Below are 25,160 nucleotides of genomic sequence, written 5' to 3' on the forward strand. Positions count from 1 at the left end.
CTTCTATCTCCTCCCACCCTCAAACCCTATGAAGCACTCGCCGTAAGAGGAACGAAGAGAAACGTTGAGAGCTCCTGGGTGACGACAGCGTCACATCCCTCCCCTCCAATCCTCTTTTTTCACCCAGTGTCTCTCTTCTCTCTATCCATCTATTTCTCTCCATCTTTTCGACCCTCCATCCTCAGTTTCCCCCCCTACCTCCCTTGAAAACCCTCTATTACCTATCTTCCATATCCAGGAAGAGAAGGAGGAGGAGGTGGGCTTCCAACCACCCTACATCTCCACCTCTTCTTCCACCATCCTCCAAGAGGGAGGTGGAAGCCTGCCACTTTTACTCCCGCCTCTGCACAGCTACATCTGTAGTACTCGTAGCTTCCAGTTCGAGGAAGAGAACTCTCTCCTGGCACACTCGAAGCCTCCTACATCGTGTCGCTCCTCTGGTTCGCCATCTTCGACCCTCTGGCTGCGTTTCCCTCTTCAGCCACCCCCTTCCGTGCTCTTTCCCTTTCTTTCTGTTCGCGTTTCTCCATCCAACCCTCCGCAGCTAGCCGGAGGTTTCTGTGTGTGTCGCGGCCTCGTCGATGTAGCGCTGTCATTGGCTCGTTCTACGCCGCCATATTTACATTTTTATTGAAAGCTACAAGTCTGCGTCGGTGAGTGATGGCCACGGGGATGAGCACGTTTTCCCTCCCGGCCTCCCCATCCCACCCCCTGTCTCTCGCTGGATGATACTGAGAGGGTGGATTGCGGGTGGAGAAGGGTAAGAGCGGGGAAGGGGGCAAGGAGGGGTGGAGACGGAGGGGTTAGCATTCAATTACCTCGGATTTCCTCGGCAAGAGGCGATTCACCTCCGCGTATATGCCATCTTCGGGGGCGAGATTGCCAACGGATCTACGGAGCACCGTTTCCCGAAATATTACGACAATATATACCCGAGCAACGGGACGAGTCGCTGATTCAGAGGCATCGATTCGTACTGGATAGGCGGTGTTTCGATGTGTTTGGCTTGGTGGTTGTAGCGGTGGAAAGGTTGGCGAGCTTTGGCGAGGGGATGTAGTTAGATTAGACGGAAGGATTTGAAGGGTGAAATTTAATGGTAGTTGCGTTGTTGTTTTATTATTTAAAGTCGTATCAACTGTCGCAAGTTATCAATGACTACTTTCTTGCTGAAACAACGCACATGTGTATTCTCCATTTTCCTACAAGCTTTAATGTCTACATTGAAGCTGCTAGCAAGATGTTGGTCTTTAGCACAACCATTGTGATCGTCGCGCGCAAGATTCCTGTACTCTAAGACGCTAGCTAGCACTCTGATACCTCAGTACCTACACTCAGAGTAACAATAAGTTTGTGAACGATCGAACATGAGGGACGTGTTTCGAATTTGATAGTTACGCGTTCTTGCTGCAATTGTTGATTTTGGATAGGATTTTCATACGACTGGTCGCAATTGTTTGAAACCAAAAATACATATATATAGATTAGAATTCGAATTTCTTATTAAAAGGAAAGAAGCAGGATGGAAAGTGGCCAAAAAGAAATTACTACGCGTCTGACGACTAAATGCAAGTTTCTTTCGTACAGAGCAAGACGAGTTTTAATATTCTGAGCGTTTCTCTGGCGTCTTGATAGACGAAAAAAAGATAAAAGGGGAAAGAAAGGGACCGAGGCTGAAATAAGCAGCGGGGGAAAAGAAATTAAAAATAAGGAAACACGGGGATCGGGGCTTGAAACTAATGATCAAGGTATAATTAGCGAAAAGGGATGAAAAGGGGAAAGTTAGAAATTCTTGTAGAAAGAGGATCCTAATTCCCCCAGTTATTTATTATCCCTACGTAACTCGATATACCAAGTATATGTATAATATCTTTTCGAGTGATCAGAAATTTTATTGAACAAAATTTTCAGATGAATTATTGAAATTTAAAATGAAAGACGCGATTTTAAATTGTGAAAAATTATCTCACAAAGAAAAAAAAAGAAAAGGAAAGAAAAGACAAAAAACAAAGTGTGGGTAAATTATTAAAATCTAAAAGATCGGAGAGACGTCAAGATTTTATATTAGAATCATATACATTCTATTTCCTGTAACATGTATTTTAGTAGAGTCGTCTTTTACAAATGAAAAAGGAAGACAATCGAACTTTTATCGCTAAGAAAATGAAGATGGTTCTTCCAGTTGATACACTAGCGAAACAGTGTTTCGTCGCGAACTTTTCTCGTTTGCCGCTGTGTTACGATCATGTGCCGCGTATTACATTCTTACTTCGTGCTTCCTTCGATGTCAGCTGTTAGATAACAGGAATATATTGTCCCCCGTTATTGTTAAACGTTCTGAACTTTCGCCTGATAGACGAACGAAATAAGAATTCAACGATTGTATTCCATTCTCAGAAATGAAATAACTATATTTCATAGATCTTTGATGATAAATTAATATTTTATAAAGTGCAATCGATAATTTCTCATTCTCAATATTAAATAAATCAAGGATAAAATCGAAAATGGCAATAATAATATTCAAGAGATACCATCGAAGTAAACTTACAGATTTTTTTAATACCTAAACAATTCTTTGACATTACCGAAATGAAAAAAGAAATACAAAAGATTACCATTGGAAACCCTAATTATTCATGATTTCCAGTAATAAATGATTTTAACATTTTCATTAGAAACCTTCTTAACATTTATGTTACTTCTTTATCTTCATTGATTATTGACAATAGGACGTAGATTTAACATATGGTATTAAATTGTCAAATTCAAACTTCGGAGAAACGATATTTTTTATATGCTTTTTATGCACATAGTAGCCTAATTCAACGCGTCTAACGTGAATAGAGCACGATCGAGCGTTGAAGTCTCTGGAAGCCTAAAAATGATCTCACCGAGTGGCGGCCACGTTCATCGTTGACAAACGATCGTGACTAAACGCAGGGATCAAGCGAACTACATTTATAAACATTTGCGTTATTACGCTGGAAATTATTTGCTCGACATACGTTGACGCGAGCGTTTCGCTCCGCTCGTCGCGTAATAAACTTATCTGCCTCGACGCGACGATATATCGATCATTACATTATTTACGGAAAGCTTTCAGTCGAATTAATATCATGCGTTTCGGATGAACGTGGATTTATGAAGTATATTCAGCAATGAAATTTACGGGATACGTTTATTCGTTTGATCTGATTAAACAGAGGCTTGTCTTCCATTTCTTGTTTTGTCTTCTCCTTTCATTTCGTTCCTCTCCTCTTGTCTTCTTTTTTTTTTTTTTTTTTTATTTTGAATATTCTGATAATCTTAAATGATTCTATGGAAGCGTAAAAATTAAATTTCCCGCGTTGTATTTCGCTATTAAACGAAGACTAGTTCTGTACTTATTGTCTTTTTTTATTATTCCATTTGCTTTTTTCTTCTTCCTTTAATGTATAAAACTTCTGAACGATTCATGAGAATTTAAAAATTATACGTGCAGTGTTTTTAATCTTCAAAAATATCGAACGACTCTACAGAAATTTAAGAACTGGATTTTTTGTTATAAGGTGTTTTGCCTTCGTATTTTGTCTCTCCTTCTTCTTGTCTTTCTCCCTCCTTCTCCTCATAACTTACGAAAATCTTAAATGATTTTATGAAACAATGATGTTTAATCGTAAGTTAAAATACCGTTAAAACGTAATAGATTAAATTACTACTACTATTACTATCATAACTACGATGTTTCTTCTAGGCTCGTCCGTCTTTTTGTATCAATAAATATTTCATTTCATGCTCTAAAGTTTTTCTAACTACGTATTAATCTGACTACACTACTCGTCAGTTAACAGATTCGGCAAAAATATTTTATTTGATATCGTTCGAGGATCAAAGATCGCTTGTTAAACAAATACATCGTTTATACTATAGACGAACGAGCTTAAACGTTAAAGTTCTTATGGCTCACTTATGGATCGTCCTGTATACAAAATCGATATCCTACGTTCGTGGTTTTACATCCGAGATTTATCATTTTTTCAGTATCGGAAAAGGATTAGTACGGCATATAGGGATTCGCTAGTTCCGTCCAACGAAGATATATGTGTTCTGTCATTCCACATTTCCAGATTTATCACTTTTTCGTTTTCGAAACGTGTATCCCACCGATACGCGTTCTTTTTCCTCTTTCTTCTTTTACCTCTTTTTTTTCGTGTCTGTTTTCTTGTTTGTTCTTTTTTTTTTCCTTTATTTTAACCAAATACACGTTAAATTTGCCACGCAACCACGTTTACATTCACGTTCGAAGGATTGATCGGAACAATACTGAAATTACTTATTTTATTTATACCACTTGAAATTGACCAACAAAAATGATTTCAGAAAATTGAATTTATTTTCTAAAGGAGGGTTAATTGAGCTTCTATAATTAGTAGTATAATTAGGAAATTACACATTCGTGTATTTTACTTGTATCTTTTCAATTTTGTTTATCTGTTTATAATTGTTGTTCAGACTTCGTTTCATTTCTTTTTTTTTAATATCATTTAAAACTTTGAGGTGGTTTATTATACGTGTTGCTTGGTTTATTAAAAAAAACGAGAGATAAAATTGTAATAATCGATTATATCAAAATCACTTGAAGTACAAGTACAGAGATAGTGTATACCGGTCGTAATCGTCGCTCGTTCAATACTATTGTTCAACTCTATGCTCACTATTCGACAGTATGTCTCGCTATAATGCTCGTTGTAATGACTGTCCTAGAGAGCATGTTCGTCTATTTATATCGACCGGTGTTATTATAGAAAGTTCGAATGTAACTCCGGTTGACGATTACAAATAACGGCGATAATATTTTGTCCGGAGTTTGTTTACCTTTGAATCTAGCAAACCAAAATAAAGTTGGTGCTCCAAGACACAACAATATGAGTCTCTTACGATTGACTCATATGCTGCTACACCTTATTTTACCAAATCTCTAATTAATCATGAAAATAGCAGGGAACTATAATCTTACAACCAAGCGAAAGCAAAATTTAGCAACATTGGTTCAAACTTATCGTCTCATAAAGATTATCAATTCTTTTTTAATTAAACATATCAATTACAATGGTTTGTATGTAATTTTTGAACATAAAAATATTCTCCTCGCACGAACAAGTGCAAATTATAAGTATAGATCTAAACGAAACCAAACAAATTAAAATTTCGAATGAAGTACCAAAATTCCGGCTGCAATTCTTTTCTCTCGGAATCAACCAAAATTCTGGTCCCAGAAGCTCGATTCAAACTAAAACAGCGAATTGCGATAATTGTTCCAAATAATTTAATTTAATCAACATTCTGGTCCCAGAAGCATAATCCAACCTTAATATAATTACTATTTGTTATTTTAGGTTGGGTTGAGCTTCTGAGACCAGAATTTTGGCTAATTCTCAGAGAAAAGGATAGCCAGAGATTTTGATATTTAATTTGAGATTTTAATTAGTTCGGTTTTTGGTGGATTTAAACTTATACTTTTGAATTTCGATTTTTTACGTAAGGAGAATGTTTTTCTGGATTAGAATTTTTATCTTCAAAGAATAGGTGTATCACTCATATGGCGCTAGAGTCAACGTTTCTCCATAAAAGCCATTCAAAATCACCAGAAAACACTCATCCATCAGTTCTTCAATCTCGTTATACATGCATTTATATCAGCCTCGCCATACAATATAGAAAAAGTACTTCCGCGTGTCTACCCAGTGGAAATATCGCGAATTGCTCTGACGCCACCAGCAATCATCGCTTGACACTATACCGAAGCGCAATGCACTGGTCCGCGACGTGAATCGAACGAGAACCAGCTATTAAGATTATTACGCGGGTCGTCGTTCAAATTGCCAACGATGTCCGACGCGTGATTTAGTTAGCCGGCTCGGTGAAGCGAACAGTGAGCAAAGTGCAACGACCAACACCACCGAAAATGCTCGATGATGTACAGTGGCAGATGAAAATATTCCATCACTTAGAGAAAATTTTTACGAATGTGTATATTATATACGTTATGTTAAACCTTTTGAAATTTTATTACGACCGTTGCAAGACACGATTGTTGTGGCTATAATAGAAAAGTTTGAAAATCTATAGTGCAGGAGTTACAAAACGTTTATTCTAAATCGTGAAAAAATTAGTAAAAAATTAGTACACAGGATGAAAAGAATACCAAGACGAGAATAATTCAATTATTTTTCAAATTTGAAAAAAATGTTCCTCGTTCTATTCTAATACGTGATTCTTCTATTTATCATTTTTTCAAGTAGCCACATCAAGAAATACCACTGCGCGTCTTCTCATTCTACTCTATCGAATAGAACGATACAACACTTGCTAGTCGTATCATAATCGCTGAAACATCCTGTGCACGTACGAAACCAAACCAAACACAGGACCAGTTAAACGATAAAAAGAGAAAGACGTAACCACTGCGCAAAGCTCAGTCTCCAGCACTAAACGAATGATCCCCGAGTGGCGCGCGTCCCCTATTAGAATCTAATATGGCAAAGTGAACGGCCAAGCGTTTGCGAGTTAAAGAGCGTGACACCCCAATGCTCGTAGGCGTATCAGCGCGTGTATCACGTTTAACAAGCTAGAGAGCTAAAGATGAGAGAGAGAGAGAGGGAGGGAGGGAGAGAGAGGTACACACACACACACACACTAAAACCAGACACTATACCACGATTATAGTAACAAGTTGAAGTCCACGTCCGATGGAGCGCACAGTAGTCGCACGAAACTCGCGGTGGTGGGGATGTGGTGGGGATAAAACGCGCAATGATCTCGGCGCGCATCGAAGTGGAGGGGATAGCGAGGCGCTGTAACCGGAGTGGAGGGGGGATGGGGATAAATAGCGCGCGCTCGAGGGTAGGACCGCGCGGAAGGAACGAGGGCTTAGATGGTGTTTACGCAGTGGTGGTGGTAGTAAAGTGGCGGCGGGCACCCCTGTGTCCCGATAGAAACGACAAGAGAGGACGGGCTGCTGGGTTGGTAGGCTGCAGCAGCACCACCGGGGGAGGGGTGGAGTTGTTTACGGCGGAGTAATCTGCTCGTCGACGGATACCAATATCGATGACGTCAATTAGTACGAGCGAAAGCCTCCTACCCGCTTTTCCTCCACCATGTATCATCATGGTGGTGTATGTATGTACGGCGCGGCATGGCATGGCGTGATAAATCACGGCAGCAGGCGGCGTTCCCTTCATTCACCTCCCACAGCTCGTACCCTCGAAATTGGCCCACATGTACTTGACTCCATAATGCTCGATTCCACGAGCTTGTGCCTTCTCGCTCTCTCCCTCTCTCTTTCTCGTTTCTATATATGCGTGTATATGGTCTCTTGTTCTACCATGTTCGTCGCCTTCGTCGATAAGAGGCTGAGACTTTATTTCGAGAATAGAACGGTCGGTTCGCGGCATTAGTTTCTGGAAAGGTAGTTTCCTAGGGGTTCTTTTGTAGCTTGGCGACGTTGTGATGGGGAAACTGGTCTTCCAGTTACGCTTCACATCACGTGTAATTGCTTGGGTAGAGGATATTTCTTTTCGTGCTGCTTTCGAATACCGTCGAATAATGTTTCGTCACGGTATGGTCAGGTGTTCGTCCGGTGAGTGAACTCGGTTTATTTCGAAAAAGTTGGAGAAGTTAAAAACCCAATACTGTACTTTAACGAATTCTTAATTAGCTAAAGGATAAACGTGTTTTTTGTCGATAAAGTTGCTCACAAATTTTAATGCAACATGCCTTCCTTAGGATGTTATACAAAAATATATATGTTTCTATTCTTAGTTACAATAATTACAATATTTAAAAATCTTGATCATTCTTCTTATATATTATACCTACAAAACTAACCGGTATCTTCCCTTCTTTCTCCCACCAAAAAACAAGGAAAACATCGAAAAGCTGTAAAAAAGAAGAATCGTATCACGTCTGAAAATTGAATCTCCAACATCAACGATTCTTTGGCTACACATCTCGTTGACGAATATCGAATACGAAACACGGATTCTTTTTTGAGACGATCTTTTCACGGTCATAAACGGCTGTATCCAATTTTCCGCTAACGCCGTGTCAGTCGAAAGAAAAGAAAAAAATAAAAAGAAGAGGAACAAGAGAAAGAGAAAGAGTTTGGTTAGGATAAAGGGCGAGGCTAAAAATCCATGCTGATCAAAATCGGGCTTCTATGAAGGGGAGACGAGACTAATCCTGTAACGCCCTCGAGTGTTTCCTTGATCAAATTTGATGAATGTATCTGTATCACTGTACACACGTATTAATATTCCCCTACCCCCCATAATTCATTCGAGCTGCAGAGATCAGTGCTCCGCTTAGGAAACAAAGGAGGACACGGGATCGCAGATGTGATCAATAAGATTTTCACTGATCCGACTACTTCTGAACGAACCGGGGATTATTTAATTGACTTTCGGACCTTCTTCCCCTCCTTTGAGCACGGTAGGCGTCCGAGCGAATAGAAACAAGTAGAATACCATGTACAGGTCTTGTTAAAGTGAGATTGTTCTAGTGAATGAAGATTAAGAAAAGTTGAACTTTCTGCTACGGTATGTCGAGAATTTACATTTAAATATTAACTTTTTTCTATTACAAATACGTATAAAAATTACAAATATGTACACATTTACATGCGAAGATTACAGGAGGGAAATATGATAATTCGTATCTTCTGCTTTCTATAAGAAAGTTCCATAATGTATAGTTAAACTGTTCTTTCATTTCGCTATACTTAATTTAGGAATTAAATATGCGCTCTTCTTAGCTATCCATTCTTGAATATTTAAAGAATATCGATTGTTATAGACTACGAATGTTTGTACAATCTTTTATAATTTATAATTTAAGAAAGTAATTAAGAAACTAACGTCCATATACGATATGGACATAAAAGCTGTCTATGATAGATAAGTATTCGAATACTACGTGAACTACCGTACGTCTACTATACTGGAGAGAACAATAGCAAAAAGCCATTCGAATTTGATTCGTACTTCTTATACGATTAAGATACCTCTCGCTATATCAAAGTATGCACAACAGTACCTTACTAACGATATCACAAATGTACTGTCTATTTAAAAAAGGAATTGTACGTGTACAAACATCGCATTATGACTGCCTCGAATATCAAAACTAAAACTTAACGTTTCAACACCACGTCACATTTTAATTTTGATGAAGAAAGAAATGCCTAGAGCAAGGAGAAGATCCAGGGCAGCAAAAAGGGGAGAAACCCAGTGAGAAACATCATTCACCGGTGTTATCGATATTCATCGACGAAATCAAGACACGGTGCGAGCTTAAACTCGATTTCCGCTCGGTCATTTTTTGGCGAACATCGAAAAAGGAACAAAAGAGAACGACAAAGAGGGTGGAAGGGGGCCGTAAAGCTCGGCCGTTTCCCAGTTGCCGTCGGTCGCGAAATTTGATTCCGAAATAAAAATAGAATATTGGGGATAACGCGAATCGGTGAAGCCATTTGATCTTCGAGTGAGGCGAAATGGTCGGCCGGGGTGGGTTACGGGGACGGGCGAGGAAACATATCGATATGGGGAAGCGGTACGAGAACGGAATACAGAGGAGCGCATTATCGCCAAAAGCCAACTACCCTCTGCCATTCTCGCGGATCGCATTACTTATTATTTGAAGAAACATTCTGCTCCAAGCACTTTGTAATATTACGAGAAATTACTTTGGACCGATTGATCTCGACAGATTCCGATCCTCGCGAACCTTCGTGATCCTCAAAGTAATTTTGATTCGCTCTTTTAAACGAAGCGGAGTTGATTCGTACGATTTGAAGCTTTCACGATGATCATTAGAATGTTATACGGCGCTGATCTTCAACAGTAGGATGTATCACGTGCCGTGGAAAATTCTGTCATTTCTTTTCCACTTTGGCGTTACGCAAACGCTAAAACTACCTGTAACTGGAATTTACCAATTTGAGACAATTGAATCGTGTTTGCGACTATTTGTTCGTTTTCAATGCATTCTAAATCCGACTGATATTCATCGTCGACTTTGCGAGGTGTACAAAGAACATACCATGAGTGACACAATGGTAAGAAGATGGGTTAGAAGCTTTAATGACGGTCGTGAAAATGTGCATGACGATCGAACGAACCGGTGGACCGTCTGTGGCCAACGACGATTTGCTGCACGCGGTCGAAGAAAAAGAACAGGCGATTCACAATTTCGTCAACTTTCCATTCATTTCCCACGAATTTCACGGTCGTGTCTCCACGAAATTGTGTCACACCGTCTAGAATTTCGGAAGTTATACTGTCTGGAATTCCGGAAGTTATGCCGCTTGGAATTTCGAAAGTTATGGTCACGCTGGCTGCAATTCTGGGTGACGTTCTATGAAGTGGGGATACAAAAACTAGTATTCCGTTATGACAACTATCACAATAACGATAAAAACGACATAAAAGACTAGTTTAAGATATATACGCTGCGATAAATATCAAAGATTTTGGGAATAAATTCAACTTCTCTTCAACAACTAATGGCAACTTCTTTTCTGGATGCGTCTCGTATAATACGAAGGAAATAACGGATTTGTAATAAGATACTTATTTAGAAAATGAAAGCCGTGAAAAGCGTGCAACTTGCACTAAATATCAGCTAGTGTTCTAATACTTGTAACCAACCAGTGTATTTGTGGTTCTATCGTGTTTCCTTGGATTTTGCTGCCTGAAAGAAACTGGAACAGATTCAGATCTCTCCCGAAGGAGTGAACTGGAAATTCGAAGAACCACAAATTTTATGTCCGAACGATTCTTAATTCTTTGTAATCCTGCATCGATTTGAAGGCTCATTTTGTTATTTTATTGGAAAGAATTTATTGCAAGAAATATCGAGGTGATTTTTCTTGTACTTTATTCCTACTTTCTTCTGAATTCTTGTTTTAGAGTCTCGATACAGAATATTGGAAGATATTTTTGCTTTCTGCACTATTGTATAATCGTATACCATATGAAACAGTGATGAGCGAATGATGATGAGAATACAGCACGTTGAAAAGGTGAAAGCAAATTTGTCATGCAATTAACTACGTTATAACAAGAAGCAGATGAAAGAAAGGACTCACCGATAGTTGTCTTCGTTACTGGTAGTCGATCTTCAAACGAAAATGATGATCAGGCTGCAAATGGTTATGCATTTTTTAGGAAATTTCAAGAAACATTTTTACACATAATACATGTAATTAAGTATATGTACAACATCCAAAGCAGATGTTACTCACTATAGTATTTAACCTTCCATCAGCATAATGGATCGTTTCCCATCGATAATTCTAAGCAATTTTTTCATCTCATTCCTTTGTTCAAATTCTACTCTGCTTAAAAAGGTCAAGTTAGATATGCAGCGGTAAAAACGTATTCTAGAAACTTGGAAGAATATTCAATAATTTTTAGAGATCTTCTAAAACGCAGAAACCTAACAGAAACTGCGTGGACTTAAACGACCCAGTATGCAAACGACGTGAGCAAAAATAACGTTACAGACATAAGGTCGATGGTTAATAGACGAAACAAATTTGCGCTTTAAGTTTCGTTTCATCAACTTCGTTCGTAAAAAATATCAAATCGCGCATAAAAATTCGCAGTCTGGCGATGATCGATTCACGATTCATCTCTCAGCAGGTTCATGACTTGATTTTGCCGCGAATGCACGAACGGCCTTAAAAATTTATCGATGTGTCAATGAGACGGTACCATTTGAATGATAAGCGGACTCAATGAGGTGGAAATTGTCCAGAGTGAATGTCACACACGACTTTCCACGCATCATTAAGCATCCACCCTGACTGAATTTCGTTTTTCCATCCTTAACGCTAGCTTCCACCGATGAAAGCCGCGAATTTCACTCGGCGCCCTTTCGAGACCATTTTGTTCCGAGCGTACAGGGTGTTTTAACCCTACTACGGTCTTTTGAAATTTTGTTCCAACCTTGCTCTTCAAAAGTTTCAACGAATTTCGACGGAGTTCCAAAGAAATTTGCAACGTTTGAAAGAGAAAAGCTGGAATATAAAATTGAAATAAATGTCAAGTATTCGCTACGATTCTATCATCTTTTAATTTGCGACATTCTTTAACGATAGAGAACAACGTTTGAGTTGAAAATGATACGCAGGAATGTTACAATTTACTATTTTTAATTTGTCACTCATTGCAAGTAAACGGTTGATAGATAAAAAAATAGATAAAAAGATTTTTCACATAAATCATTATTCTAGACATGGAGGTATTATTATCGATTTTTATTATTTACCATCTTCTATGAACGAGAATCTCATTTTACTTTCAAATAAAAAAAAAAAATACCATCGACCGACGCAATTAATTAATTAATTAAGGAAAAGAGATAAATTAAAAAAGATCAACGACTAAAGCACTGTCATTGCTGTTATCGAACATCGTTATTAACAAACTAAATACGAGATCCTGTTGATACGGTATTTAGCAACAAATAAAAAATGAAATTGGATATTTGGGAGGATAACGAGGGTGATTTTGCGGACGTTATAGATCGGCAACGTATGATCGGCGTTTAGCCAGCCGTGGTCGACCGCATTCGATATATAAACACTCTCATTTGGTAATATATCTCATTAAGGCCTCATTGATCCACCGTGACGATAAATTTATCCGGCAGTTTAGAATGATATGCGAACCAATCTCTCGGTGTGGCGCACGCCGATAAAAAGCCACACTGTAGTTGGTTTATTACGCTGGATTCGATCGCGACCGGATCAATTTATAGAAAAGTGAATCGAATGAAGAGCCGAGTCTCCATTGTTCCGCGATAATTGTTCATCGAGTGGAAAATCAGTTGAAGATCAACCTGCAAATTGTTATTCCTCCGTGAGAAATTTAAGGACGCAAGAATGCACAAAGTATATATAATGTGCAAAAGTACATAAACAAATCCGAAATTTAATGTAATACTCTTTACATTATGAATTATATCTAGTACGTAATACGATTGTGTATTTAAGTTTCACTTTTTCAATTGCATCTACAAAAATATGAATTTGCATTGATGATTGAATTGGCGTAAAAATATAAATACAGTTTAAAAGTAGTAAGGTCTAAGAACAGTCTATGTAGCATCATTTGATAGCGTATATTTTTTAACGCTATAAATAGATAAGTGAATGTACCTTTTAGCCCTGCTGAGTTCTTTGAGTGATTTTCGAACGAATTACATTTATCGTTGACAAAGTTCTCAATTTCGAGGAAAATGTAATAGATGTTAGAATTTAATCTTGAAGTTAAGATTAATCATCTTTGGAAGACACGATGTTTATGTTGAAATAATATTCAGTGATGTTTATTAAACAGAATTACAGAACCAAATGTATACAAGCGAGTGATATAATTAACAACGTATGGAGATTTTTGATTGTTGGCCAGTTACTCTCAGACTAGACTTAGGTAGTGACCCATGATCCCTTAAATACTTTTGAACCCCACTCTCTATACAGTAACGAGCATGACCTGTGTAAGTGTCCTCTTCAAATGCCTGTGTGGATGCCTGTGAAAGGGTAATTATGCCTATGCGTGAAATATCGTTGTATTCCAACAATAGAATTGATGATGATAAGCGAAATTTTCTATTTCAATTTTATATTAAATATTTTCTTAAGATATCAAAAAGATCTTTTTATTACGTTGGAACGAGAGTGAGATTGAGGGATGAACATTTCAAGGTTATGAGTTCAGGATTAAAATTATGCTAATTATATGGCAGATAAAAATAAAAGATTTCGACTATAATGAAATATCGTAACGTAAAAGTTATATGATTAACACGAACAGCGTTAGGGTGTTATTCAAATTGTGTTGAAATTATAAATCTTTTAATAAATATCATTATTGAAAGATATTACTAATAAATAGATATTATATCAATAAATATTATTATTGAAGAAAAGCTATTATTCGAAGAACGTTTAGGATTATCGACAAATGGGATAGCAAGAGTGGACGCAGCAAAGTGGAATAACAGGAAAGAAGGGAACGAGGAAAAGTCGACGAGGGTGACATGTTGGAACCTCTGACAGGGTGGAAAATTCGAGCCGAAAAGGAAGTCGTGAAACGATCATGATTTTTTGTCATGGGAATGGAATGAATATAGAATATAACATGAATGGGAAAATCATATAGACACACGTTTTCAGCAACTACGTCCTACTAATTGTAATTCGTGGGCTGACCGTGTGTTACACAGCTATTACTTTACATCGCTAAATCGCAATGCGTTAAAACATTGTATTAAAAGCAAATCATCGTTTTAAAACGTTCGTTTCCATGCCAATTCCAATCGAATCAATTATTTCAAAAGTATTAAATTTCGAGTTAAGAAATGATCCAGGTTGAAACGATGAAATCCTTACGTGACGATCGAGGAACATAAAAGAAGAGGAACGAAAGACAATGATTCTACGATGAAAATAAAATAAGACAAAAGATGTGCACTTTTATAACACTCCCAGCTTTGTTATCGGAATTTAATAAATTCGAGTTGTACGTATAATTATACGTATAAATTATACATACATATGTATATATATGCATATATAATTCATATGTACAATTATATGTACACAATTTAATTCGTTTACCATTTCCATTTATCTGTATGTATAACTTATATGTATAATTATATATACATAATTTATATGTACAATTCTATGTACACAATTTAATTTATTTACCATTTCCATTTATGTGTATGTATAATTTATATGTATAATTAAATGTATATAATTCATATGTACAATTAAGTGCACACAATTTAATTTCAACTTATATGTATGCATAATTGATATGTACAACTATATGTATACAATTTAATTCATTTACCCTTGCCATTGAACTTCTCCTTTTAAAATGCACCTATGCTTTAACTATGACAACTACGATGTAAAAAGTAAGCCCAAACGATGCTAAAAGCATCTTAGTCAGAACATAGTCGGCGAAAAATCTCGAGAAAGCCCACTCCCAATGAAATTGACCCTCCACCATGATCCAGCTTGTTCTACACTCTGGTAATCGGTTGGTAGCCGCGTGTCTATGCAAATTCTCCGGCTTCGAAATCGCGGCTATCAAGATGTGAGTCACGCCTGTAATCTTTCGCATAGTAAATTATCCGCCAATATCAACGAGATCAGATACTGGCCGGTATTATCTGTTACGATTGGAGGATGAGGGGAGGATCCGAGAGGGACAGAGAGACGCCGAGCAGAGGGTGCGACAGAGTCGCATGGACGACATTGTGGAAAGAGAAAATCAGGAGGAAAGGGAATAACGGGGAAAGAGAGAAAGGGAGGGAAGAAGAGAGAAAGAGATGGACAGTGGAACCCCGACGGTGTAAGGGCTTTGCGCAGTTATAAATGCGGTTTTGTATCTAGCTTTACAGGACAAAGTAATGGGCTTAGATAATCCTGATTTAATAAATCGAACAGTTGCGGAGGGAGCGTTTACAACGCGTGACTAACGCGTTCAAAAACAAGATGAATGACGCGCCACGTCGAAGTGCCGCCGCCTGCTCGCATTTACATTTCGCCACTGTATCTCCGAAGCGGGAGGACAAAAAAAAAATTGCCCGAAAAATGCGAATCCAAAATTGCGTGGGATTTGTTGAAATGGCTAGTCGCTGATTTCACTTCTCTTTCTTTTCTTTTTTTGTCCTTTTTTTGGGGCTGAATCTTAGGGTAAGCAGGAGGATACGATGGTTTTCTGTTGATGGGGTAAATAAGTTTGGATTAGCTGAGAATATTCTGACAATTTAACCGAAAATATTTCTCATTTAATATACACGTTGAGGGAATATTTTATCCCATACAGCGTAATAATATTAATTTAGAGAAGGATAGTAAAACCTATATATTTCGCGAGAATTACGAAACGTTTCGATTTATCGCTAGTGAAAATAGGCTATTTCGAGAATTTGTTGATTCAAATATCCTTGCTTATTTATGTTATTTTCACATCCTTGATAATACGTTTTACATTATTCTATTATTCGGATTTTATTTAGATTTAAGTAAAAGAAATCTTTAGATAAGACGTACCATTTTTTAATCCCTTTAAAGATCCTTTCCTTGCAAGAAGATATTTCTTTCAAATATCGTACATTTTTTTCTTTGTTTTTTTAATTTTCTTATTTCCTTCTTGTAAATAGAGATAAAACGATAATTGCTGTAATAACGTAACTGGATCTTCAGCGCGTGATGTGATATTTTGACGAACGTGGCCGTGTTCCGCTGGCTGTTCTAACATTAACGTTCAATTTGAGGGCAATGTAAACTGCAGAGAGATTTTAATGGCTTATTATCGGTTACTTGCGTCACGTTTTGGCCCCATTACGGTCTATTAAATTAGAGGTAATTCCTGGTTAAACAGTACGCCGCCATAATGTTAGCCGAAAATCAATTCTTACACCCTGTTGGGACAATTTTCGCTCTGTTTAAGAACAATTCATTAGCAAATTATTTCATAGTCATTGAACCTTTACATACCAAGTCACGTAACATTTTTTTTAAATTTACAAACTACACGTACACGTATACTAACGTGGAAGATGATTGGAATAAAAACAGAATATTTAAGAATATTTAAGAATATTTTACCCTATTACTATTGTTATCAGTGTTTATTATTAATATTTTTATATTGTCATTATTAATAATTGTCTCTTATGGTAAATATATTCTTTAGTTTATTTTTCTTGTTTTAACCAAATAAAAAGAATTGTGGTAAATTTTTTAATAAATCTTCCTAATATTTTTTCTCCTTATTTCTTAATTCTAATCTAAGATCCTTAATTCTGTTGCATCAGTATTATTACTGTCATTCTATTGCTATTCTACTCTTTTATTCTATAACTCTATCTTGAGGAAAGAACAGAAAATACAAAAATTCATCTTTCCAACAAAAGTATCGTTCTCTGTTCGCAAACGAAAAATATCTATCCTTCGCGAATGCTTACACGGAAATATCCGTTAATAAAGATATGTATACAGGGCGACGATGATAAAATTCAAAAAATCTGTTGCCGAACGATAAACTGGAATCTTCGAAACGGTACAATGATCGAGCAAACGTGAAATGAAAATCGAGTTTCCGGATGGGAGATAGGATTTTCAATCGAAGCAGTTGGCAACGGCCAAAAGTCGGTTTCTTCGCGGGCTCGTAATAAAAATTTATCCTTTGCCATCCCGGTTCCCGCTTATCTTTTTTATTCCGCTCCCTTCGCTTTTATCGGCGGTGATAAAACGTTCGATCGATGGGCCGATCAACATATCGCGATCGGAAATCGCACGGACGAATTATTAAGTAAGGACGTCTAGAAACGTTTCTTATCTGCAAAGCAAACTGTTTCATCGTTTCTTATTTCGTTATCACACAGGGTGAGTCGATGAAGATCACCACCGAAAATAATTCGCTATCCATTGACTGCATCAAAAAATCTATGAAATAAAATTTGCTATACTCGAAGCAACTCAACGGATGAATATATTCTGACTAATTGATGCCTAGCATTTTCCGAGCTATCAGCGCGACCTTGAACTTTCTAAACAACGCCACATATCGTAGCCGTAAAAAATACGAATCCAACGACCTACAATGAACCCCTCAGTCAACCTGGAATCTCAAAACAAAACGAAAATTTGTAAGGGGCTTGCTACGACCTTAGAACTCGTGCAGAAATCGCTGGGCGCGAGATGCAGCTACTCTTTGCAAATCTCCGTATACACGGGAACCGAAACTCTGTCATTAGCTCAGCTCGATAGAGCAAAGCTATGACCAAAGCGCACTGTGGACGAGCGACTATTGTCCGCGCGATATCGCTACTATCATACACGTCTGTACTCGTTGTTCTTAGATAGAAAAACACACAAAGATGTATAATCGTAGAGATATCGCGCGGACGACAGTATCCGCATTGGACCCGAGTATTATCTGTGCGAACAGTAGCACGCGAATTAAGAACGATCCACCTGTACGAAAAAAGCCTGTTCAGAGGTTGAAGGCGACTCAAGGTGGTCCCTTCGTACATCTATAAAGCTGGAAATACGCGGCAGGAGTCCCGTGTCCCCGCAACAATGTATTTAATTAACGTAACGGGCGCCAGGGGAGCGGCGGGACTCGAGCGTAGCGATTGCACCCACAAACCACCCTCTATCCATAGCGGCGAGCGCCGCGTGACCCCAACTAAACTCCACCCCCGTGGCGGCCCCTCTTTCCTCACCAATCCGCAGGCTTGTTCAATGGCCGCCAAGTCGAGAGCTTAAATTAAAGATATAAGCGTGGCGTCGCTTGGCTTGGTGGTAGTGGTGGTGGTGGTGGTGGTAGTGGTGGTGATGGTGGTGTGCAACGCGCAGCCCTTGCCGTGTAGGCGGTAAACGAATTAAAAAGTAAACGGCCAGCCGTAAAAGTTAATAGCTGTTCGGATGAAAATTAAAACACTCGAGGAATTAAGATAACGGAGAGAAAGGAAGCCAGACAATCTGGGCGAGATTGACTGCAGCCCGAGAGCTGGAACCTGGCACGAGCGTAAAACGTCAATCCCTCTCTTTAAATAGGAACATCCCACTCGTAAGCGCACCTCTTTCTTTTTCTTCGAACCCTTCGCGAGGCTGCACGGTGCGACGTGCACGATAGACAAAGATAGGAATAACCTTGTTAAAAATAACGTTGTTCGATTTTGATCTCATTAGTCGATGATATCATCGGTATGGGAGTAATACAAATGTAAACGATAACTCGCGGGAAAATCGACAGAGGATTAGTAGAAATCGTTTGTACATCAAAGTCTAATCGCTTGAAAATTACCAAGCTCGTTATTGTACGTTCTTGTCTGTTAATTCCTTAGATAATAATTAGATAGATAAGATAATTAGTTAGATAATAATTAGATAGATAAGACAATTAGTTAGATAATAATTGTTACACTGTAAATGTGGAGAATTTGAGCAAAGATACGTATGATTCTAATTTCCAATTTGAAAATTTCTTTCTTCCTTTCAACAGCTATTTAAAAAAAAAGAAACGGTCCGAACCATCCTGCAAGCTTTTATTCCGTGTCAGAAAGGTATTGCATCGCATCGCTAAAGAATTTTGTCCTACTAAAAATTGCTATGCCAGATGTTCTTCATTTTTTAACGAGACCCATTCGTAATCACCACTTGATTGAGAAGTGGATTTCTGACCATATTTATCCCAAAAGAGGTTTTAAAAATTACAGGAAAACTCTGTCATTCGTTAAACGCCAGCACAATGTCCAACAAAACGGAGGATAAGTGGTGTTATTAAGACGCTATTTATTTAAACGTCACCATGTGCGGTTAGACAAGAAAAGAAATGTTCAAGACATTTCAACTGACCCAGGAACCAGAGAAGATACTATCAAATATTTGATAAGCAGACTTCTACCTACGTCGGGTTTCCTGATGTGGAGTTTTAGGGAAACTGCATATTACAAGCATTTTTTTATCTTTGTACCGAATAATCGTTCAAATGCCACACTGTGGGATGGCTGGGTTGACTTGCAGGGAATGGAAGGTGTTGTTGCATGTTGATAGAAAAGAGGATTTTTAGAAAAGGGGAGTCTTGTGGGTTTCTTTGGGTTTTGGGCAATAGTAGAGTAGCAGATGATTGCGCTTAACACTGTCGCAAAGGACGCAATTCTGAGGAACCTCAGACCCCTGAAGGAAGCAGCTGCAATGCTGGTGAAACGTCGTGAAGAATTTCCTTCTGGACACGGCTTACGCGCGAAAGCCTCGAACAGTGTGACAATCCAGGCCGTGAGAACCTTAAGATGAAGCCTCTCAGTTGGTAGATAGCTGTTTTCAGAAGATGAATAGAGTTTGAAATCTTCAGTCTTTCCGAACCTACGTTTGATGATGGTGAGTGTTAGAGAATGTTGATGGATCGATAAATTTTTTAATTGGAAATCTTTTAGTTCTTTTTCGATTTCTCTGCATTGGATAGGAGGTTGATAAGCTTCAAAAGTATATCTCCCGAAGGTATAAGGGATGAAGAATATCGATGGAAAGTAGGATTCTTGGTTGATAGGTTTCTTTTTTGGTTTTCTGTGAGTCTTGACGAATAATAGCGGTGAATAGTAGTCGCAGATGATAATTTTAACCAGTTAGATGTTTTCGACGAGCATACTCGTCACGCGTAAACAGTAGTTACAATTTGCTGTTTAAATTGGAATTTAGTAATTGCAGTAATAAAATTAAGAAATAAAACAGTCGTTTCGTTACAACTTCATTCTGTGTTGTAACAGCCACGCATACTCTGTGTTTGACAAGTGTACTCGTTGTCGCTTACTTTTTGCCACACATCTTAGGTACACACTTTTCAAAGAGGTCGCATCAGCTAACTGGTTAAAGAAACTGATAGATATTCTCACTTGGTACTAACTAATATATTTGCAAGATTATGTTTGGAAGTGAAAGATGTCAGAGAATGTTTGTGGAAAAGAGGATATTCAGGTTGAACGTGCTTTTGACTAAAAGTTGGCTTCACAGAAGCGAAGTTGAATGTGAATCATGAACATATACTACCTATATTACGGAAGAATTAGAAGTATTAAAAGAAATCAAAGTTCCAAATTTAATAATTATAGCTAATTAACTTAAAGAAGAAGAAGAAGAAAGACAGAAAAAATCGTTTCAATGCAACAGAGACAAGTTTCCAACGAAAGGGTTCGTTTGTGATTCCAGGTATGGTTCCAAAACAGGAGGACAAAATGGCGGAAAAAGCACGCAGCTGAAATGGCAACGGCGAAGAGGAGGCAAGAAGAGGTCGAGGGCGTCGTCGCCGAGGGTGAGGATGGTTGCAGCGATGCGGAGGCTGAGGGAAACAGCGAGACTGCAGCGAAGAGGCTGAGAAGGGAACTCGAGCAACAATACAGGCATTAAAACACGCGAATAAAGAAACGAAATAAAAGAACGAATCGAAGGACTAGATTCACTAGGTAGATTCGTAAGAGGATGTGAAGGAATACGTGGCAAAGAGAATTTTAGAAAAGGAACATCAACACACACCGATCGTTAAACATTCCCCTTTTCTTTATTTCTCATTTTTTTAACGTTCCTCGCATTGTCAAAAGAAGCTTTAATGGAAGTTGACTTCACGAAACATCGGACGAAGATTTTCAACCGGTCCGATAATAATTCTAGGGTTAAAATTTTCCATCAATTGACCTAAAATAATTCAAAGAGTAATTTGTTCCAAAAGATTATGGTTTCTTTCAGTTTAAAATTGTTAGAAAATTGCTATAGTGAGAAACGTCCACGTGGTTGTTCTATGGAAAAGGAAAAAAGAAAATGCCCCGAAGCGTTCGTTTCAAAATTTGTTAAAATGTCGATATGAACGTGACGCCACCAAGACTGACGAGTTGAAGAAAAATGACTATCCATACGATGATCGAAGAACTTGTCAATTTGTGCGAAAAAGAAGATATTCGAAGGCTGACTTCATCTAACTTATAATATTGTGCCGTTAAAACGTGTTAACTTGTACAGAAGAGTTCGAGGAGGATGTATACGACTTTCTATATAGATATGAATTTATTATATAATTGATGTTATCAATTAATGTAATTATTATTAAAGAACCAAAGATCGACGCGTATTAGTTAGAAAGAATAATTCGACTAATTAATTTTTATACAAAAGGGAAGAATTGACGTAAATAGTTGAAAAGTAAATTCAACTAAATGCCTGGTGGTTGTATTCGAGTAAGAAGGATCGATACGTCGAATTTTCGCAAGATAATGAGTTTTAGTGGCACAATTGGCGAGATTGCTATTTTCACAAATCCATTTATCTTAATGTTTTAAGTTGACGAACCGCTGAGAAATATAAACGCATTCCTTTTTCTTTCCGACAAATCTCATCGACGAGTTTTTAACGTTTATAGAGCTCTATCGTCGTTTGTATATATTTGTATCAAGATAAAATTATACTATAACGAAAGGATCGTGCCGTCTGGACGTACGTTGCAAGAAATACACGCAAAATTATTATATTATAACTGAATGACAGTAATTTATACGTATGCGATTATTTGCAGGATCTTCAGATTAAAACAAATATTTTATGGATATTGAGGAGTAAATTTCTTTTATGGCAATCGACAAGCAATTTTTAAGGCAAGAAAAAGAAGAAGTCTCTTTGTGGTGAGGCACAATCATGTTATCGACAAATCAAAATTTGTATGTTTATCGTGTAGATCGAAAATAAACACGGTTGTTGTTATATAGTTTAATTAGTCGGGAATTAGTAATAGATCTCGGCGGCTGAATCTAGTCATGTCTATGTTAAAAATGTCATTTCTGCGATAACGATTAAGTTACAACGATTGTAGGAAATTTTAGTCAGGGTAATAGCGAAATCACGATTTTCGAAAACAATAATGGACAGTTTGAAAATTGGAGAATTTGAAAAATCTGCACATACATATTGGAACTCGAGAATTTCCAAAAGTTTCGAATTTCAAGAAGTTCAGTGTTTGTAAATTTAGAAACTGAACAGTTGTAAAATTTAAGATTAAATTTCAAGAAATTCTACAAATTTAAGATACACGTTTAAGGATGTAAAAGTTGGACATTTTAGGGATTACAAATTTGAGAATTTGAACGTTTAGAAATTTCAAATCAAAAGATTTCAGATATCTGGCTATAAGAATCTGTATATTTATAAATACGTACTCTACAAAATTATAAATCTTGTATCATGCTAAAAGCGATTTAAGGCACTTTTTCTGAATCTTGCCTTAAAATTAGAGAGTTTCCAGCTAAAGAGAAATTATGGTTCCACTACGTCGATCAATCCTGCAAGTAATTAACTATAATAATAAAAGAAACGCCGGTAAGCTCGTATTCAGTTAAACAGCACGTGTATAGTAAATGTATGCTGAGTATCAGACAAGCCATTAACACCACCACTATGAGTATAAATATATAAATATTCAAATAAATTAAACGCGAATGTGAAACGAACGAGAATAAAGATTCAAAGGAAAAAAAATATGCGTAAGAGGTAAATGAATCGAACGATTCCCCTTAAGAATTCTCTATTTACGTCCCAGTGAACTATGCCAATGAACGAATAAGCGAATTCAAATGAATTTTGTATATTCTGTAGATACGATAAACGTGAATGTGATATTTAACGTATTTAATAAGAATCTGACGTATAGATATACATATGGGACGGCTTTCGGGCGCATAGCTGATATTTTTAAACGTATTTCATTCATTTTATAAATTAGCAAAATTCCATTAATAGTAGAAATCATATAACAACTATCTTCTATCTTCTTTTTCTCGTTTGTTACAAGTCGAAAAAATAAAAACCGAAACGATTGCCAGATCACGTAGAAACTCCTCTGCCTCTAAAGAACGGACAAAAATTAGTAAAATTCGTTGGAAAATAAAAAAAAAAAACTCGAGAACCAGGACGTTACAACTAAAAATGTGTAGATTTGAGATTTCCAAAGTTTCGAAATTTCTAGGTTCGAAGATCCACAGATTTCCTGATCTGAATATTTTCCAGTTTACAAATTTCAGAATTTGAAAATCCAGCAGTGAATCCAACGGAGATCTTAAGAATTACATAATTTGGTATTACAAAAACTGTAGACATCCTGATCGCCCGTTATATCCGCGCTCGAAATGATCAAACTACTGGAAAAAATTCATGCGATCGCCCGAAACTCGTCCAACGAGTAAATAGGTGTTCCCCAATTAAACTCGAAGGAGGCAAAAAGCGAAAAAAAAATAGGATCGTAGACGTACACGTATACATAATGTGTAATGGCAGGAAGTGTGCGACTAAAGGCAAAGTATTGGTTACCAACGAAGAACCGGAAGTCACGCTAAGACCTTCCTGATACCCGAATTAACGCGTATTCTGAATACTTTCGGTGTATCCGATATTCGTGCGATGAGAATCGATTTTTAATTGTAAAGTCGTGGCTGGTCAACGAGTTTCGAAATGGAATAATAAGAAATGTAACGATGGAAAAAAGGGGTCGAGTGTACTAGCGTACCAGTTACTCGAGCGTTCAACGTGTTATTGTACAGTATTTAGATAAATTGCTAAGCGCGAACGAGGTAGAGACAATCTGTATAAAGTATTGTATAAATTATACATACGTGTTATCTATCGCTTGTGTATTATATCTCCAATTTAATAAATGGAACACGTATTACGGTAATTATAAAAACCACCCTGTGTAAGTCTTTTATCCCTCACGTTTCGCAACATTCGAAATATTTGTATTTATTTCAAATTAAATTACCTGCATTGCGCACAGTTCTTTCCTCGACCGTGTTAACTTTTATTTATTTTTTGTACTTCATTATTTATGCAAGAGATTTTCTGGAAACTCTTCGAAAAGAAACAGGTAAGTGTCAGCAGGATTGGATATATGCAATGTTCGATTTTTAATGATTCGTGTCTCGTTGAATTCTAAATGGAAAGAGAAATGCTTAATTCTACGATGAAATACGATAACTAAAAAGGAAGTGTGCAATGTAAAAATATTTATTAAAGAAGAAGAGATCTAAGAAACGGATATTTAAATTGAAGATTTGAGAATTGAAAGATCTGGAAGTTTGAACATTTTTTTGACTCGATAATTCTCGGCTTTGAGAATTCGAGAAAATGAGAACTTCAAGATTTGATCATTTGAAATTTTAAGTTGTATTTAATAAAACGAGTTCAATTTGGAGAAACATTCCGCACCCATATCGACCGAGAATGCGAGTCCTTAAACTAAAACGAATGAAAATTTCATAGTGAAATGACTAAAATTAATGTTCTCGTGCTTGAACAGATAGTATACGCGTTTTTAATTAATCTTTCTCGAAAATCAATAGAGACCGTATGGATAGGTAAATTGAAGACGAAAATCACCAAGACCATCAGGAGCATTGATAGCGACATGCAAAGGGACGTAATGAACGATGTACGAGTGTGTTGCAGGAAACGCATCAATCATAAAGCAAGACACCTGAATGACGTAATTTTTAACACATTGACCGCCGATTAAGTCCAACTGACTTCTACTACCAACACTAATTGAAAAGAAAAT

At 37.3% G+C, this 25,160-nt stretch overlaps 1 protein-coding gene across 1 annotated transcript in view; it reads left to right on the forward strand.

The window, feature by feature from the left end:
• Positions 1–21,402, forward strand: part of LOC132913895 (homeobox protein Nkx-6.2-like) — a 46,890-nt gene extending 25,488 nt beyond the window's left edge. The window contains exon 4 of the mRNA XM_060972547.1: positions 20,780–21,402. Coding sequence (XP_060828530.1) covers positions 20,780–20,977 — 198 coding nt within the window. The 3' untranslated portion in view covers positions 20,978–21,402. The remainder of the gene's footprint in view (positions 1–20,779) is intronic.
• The last annotated feature ends 3,758 nt before the right edge of the window (positions 21,403–25,160 follow it).

Source organism: Bombus pascuorum, chromosome 14 (genome assembly GCF_905332965.1).
Source record: "Bombus pascuorum chromosome 14, iyBomPasc1.1, whole genome shotgun sequence".
In the NCBI taxonomy this organism is placed as follows: domain Eukaryota; kingdom Metazoa; phylum Arthropoda; class Insecta; order Hymenoptera; family Apidae; genus Bombus; species Bombus pascuorum.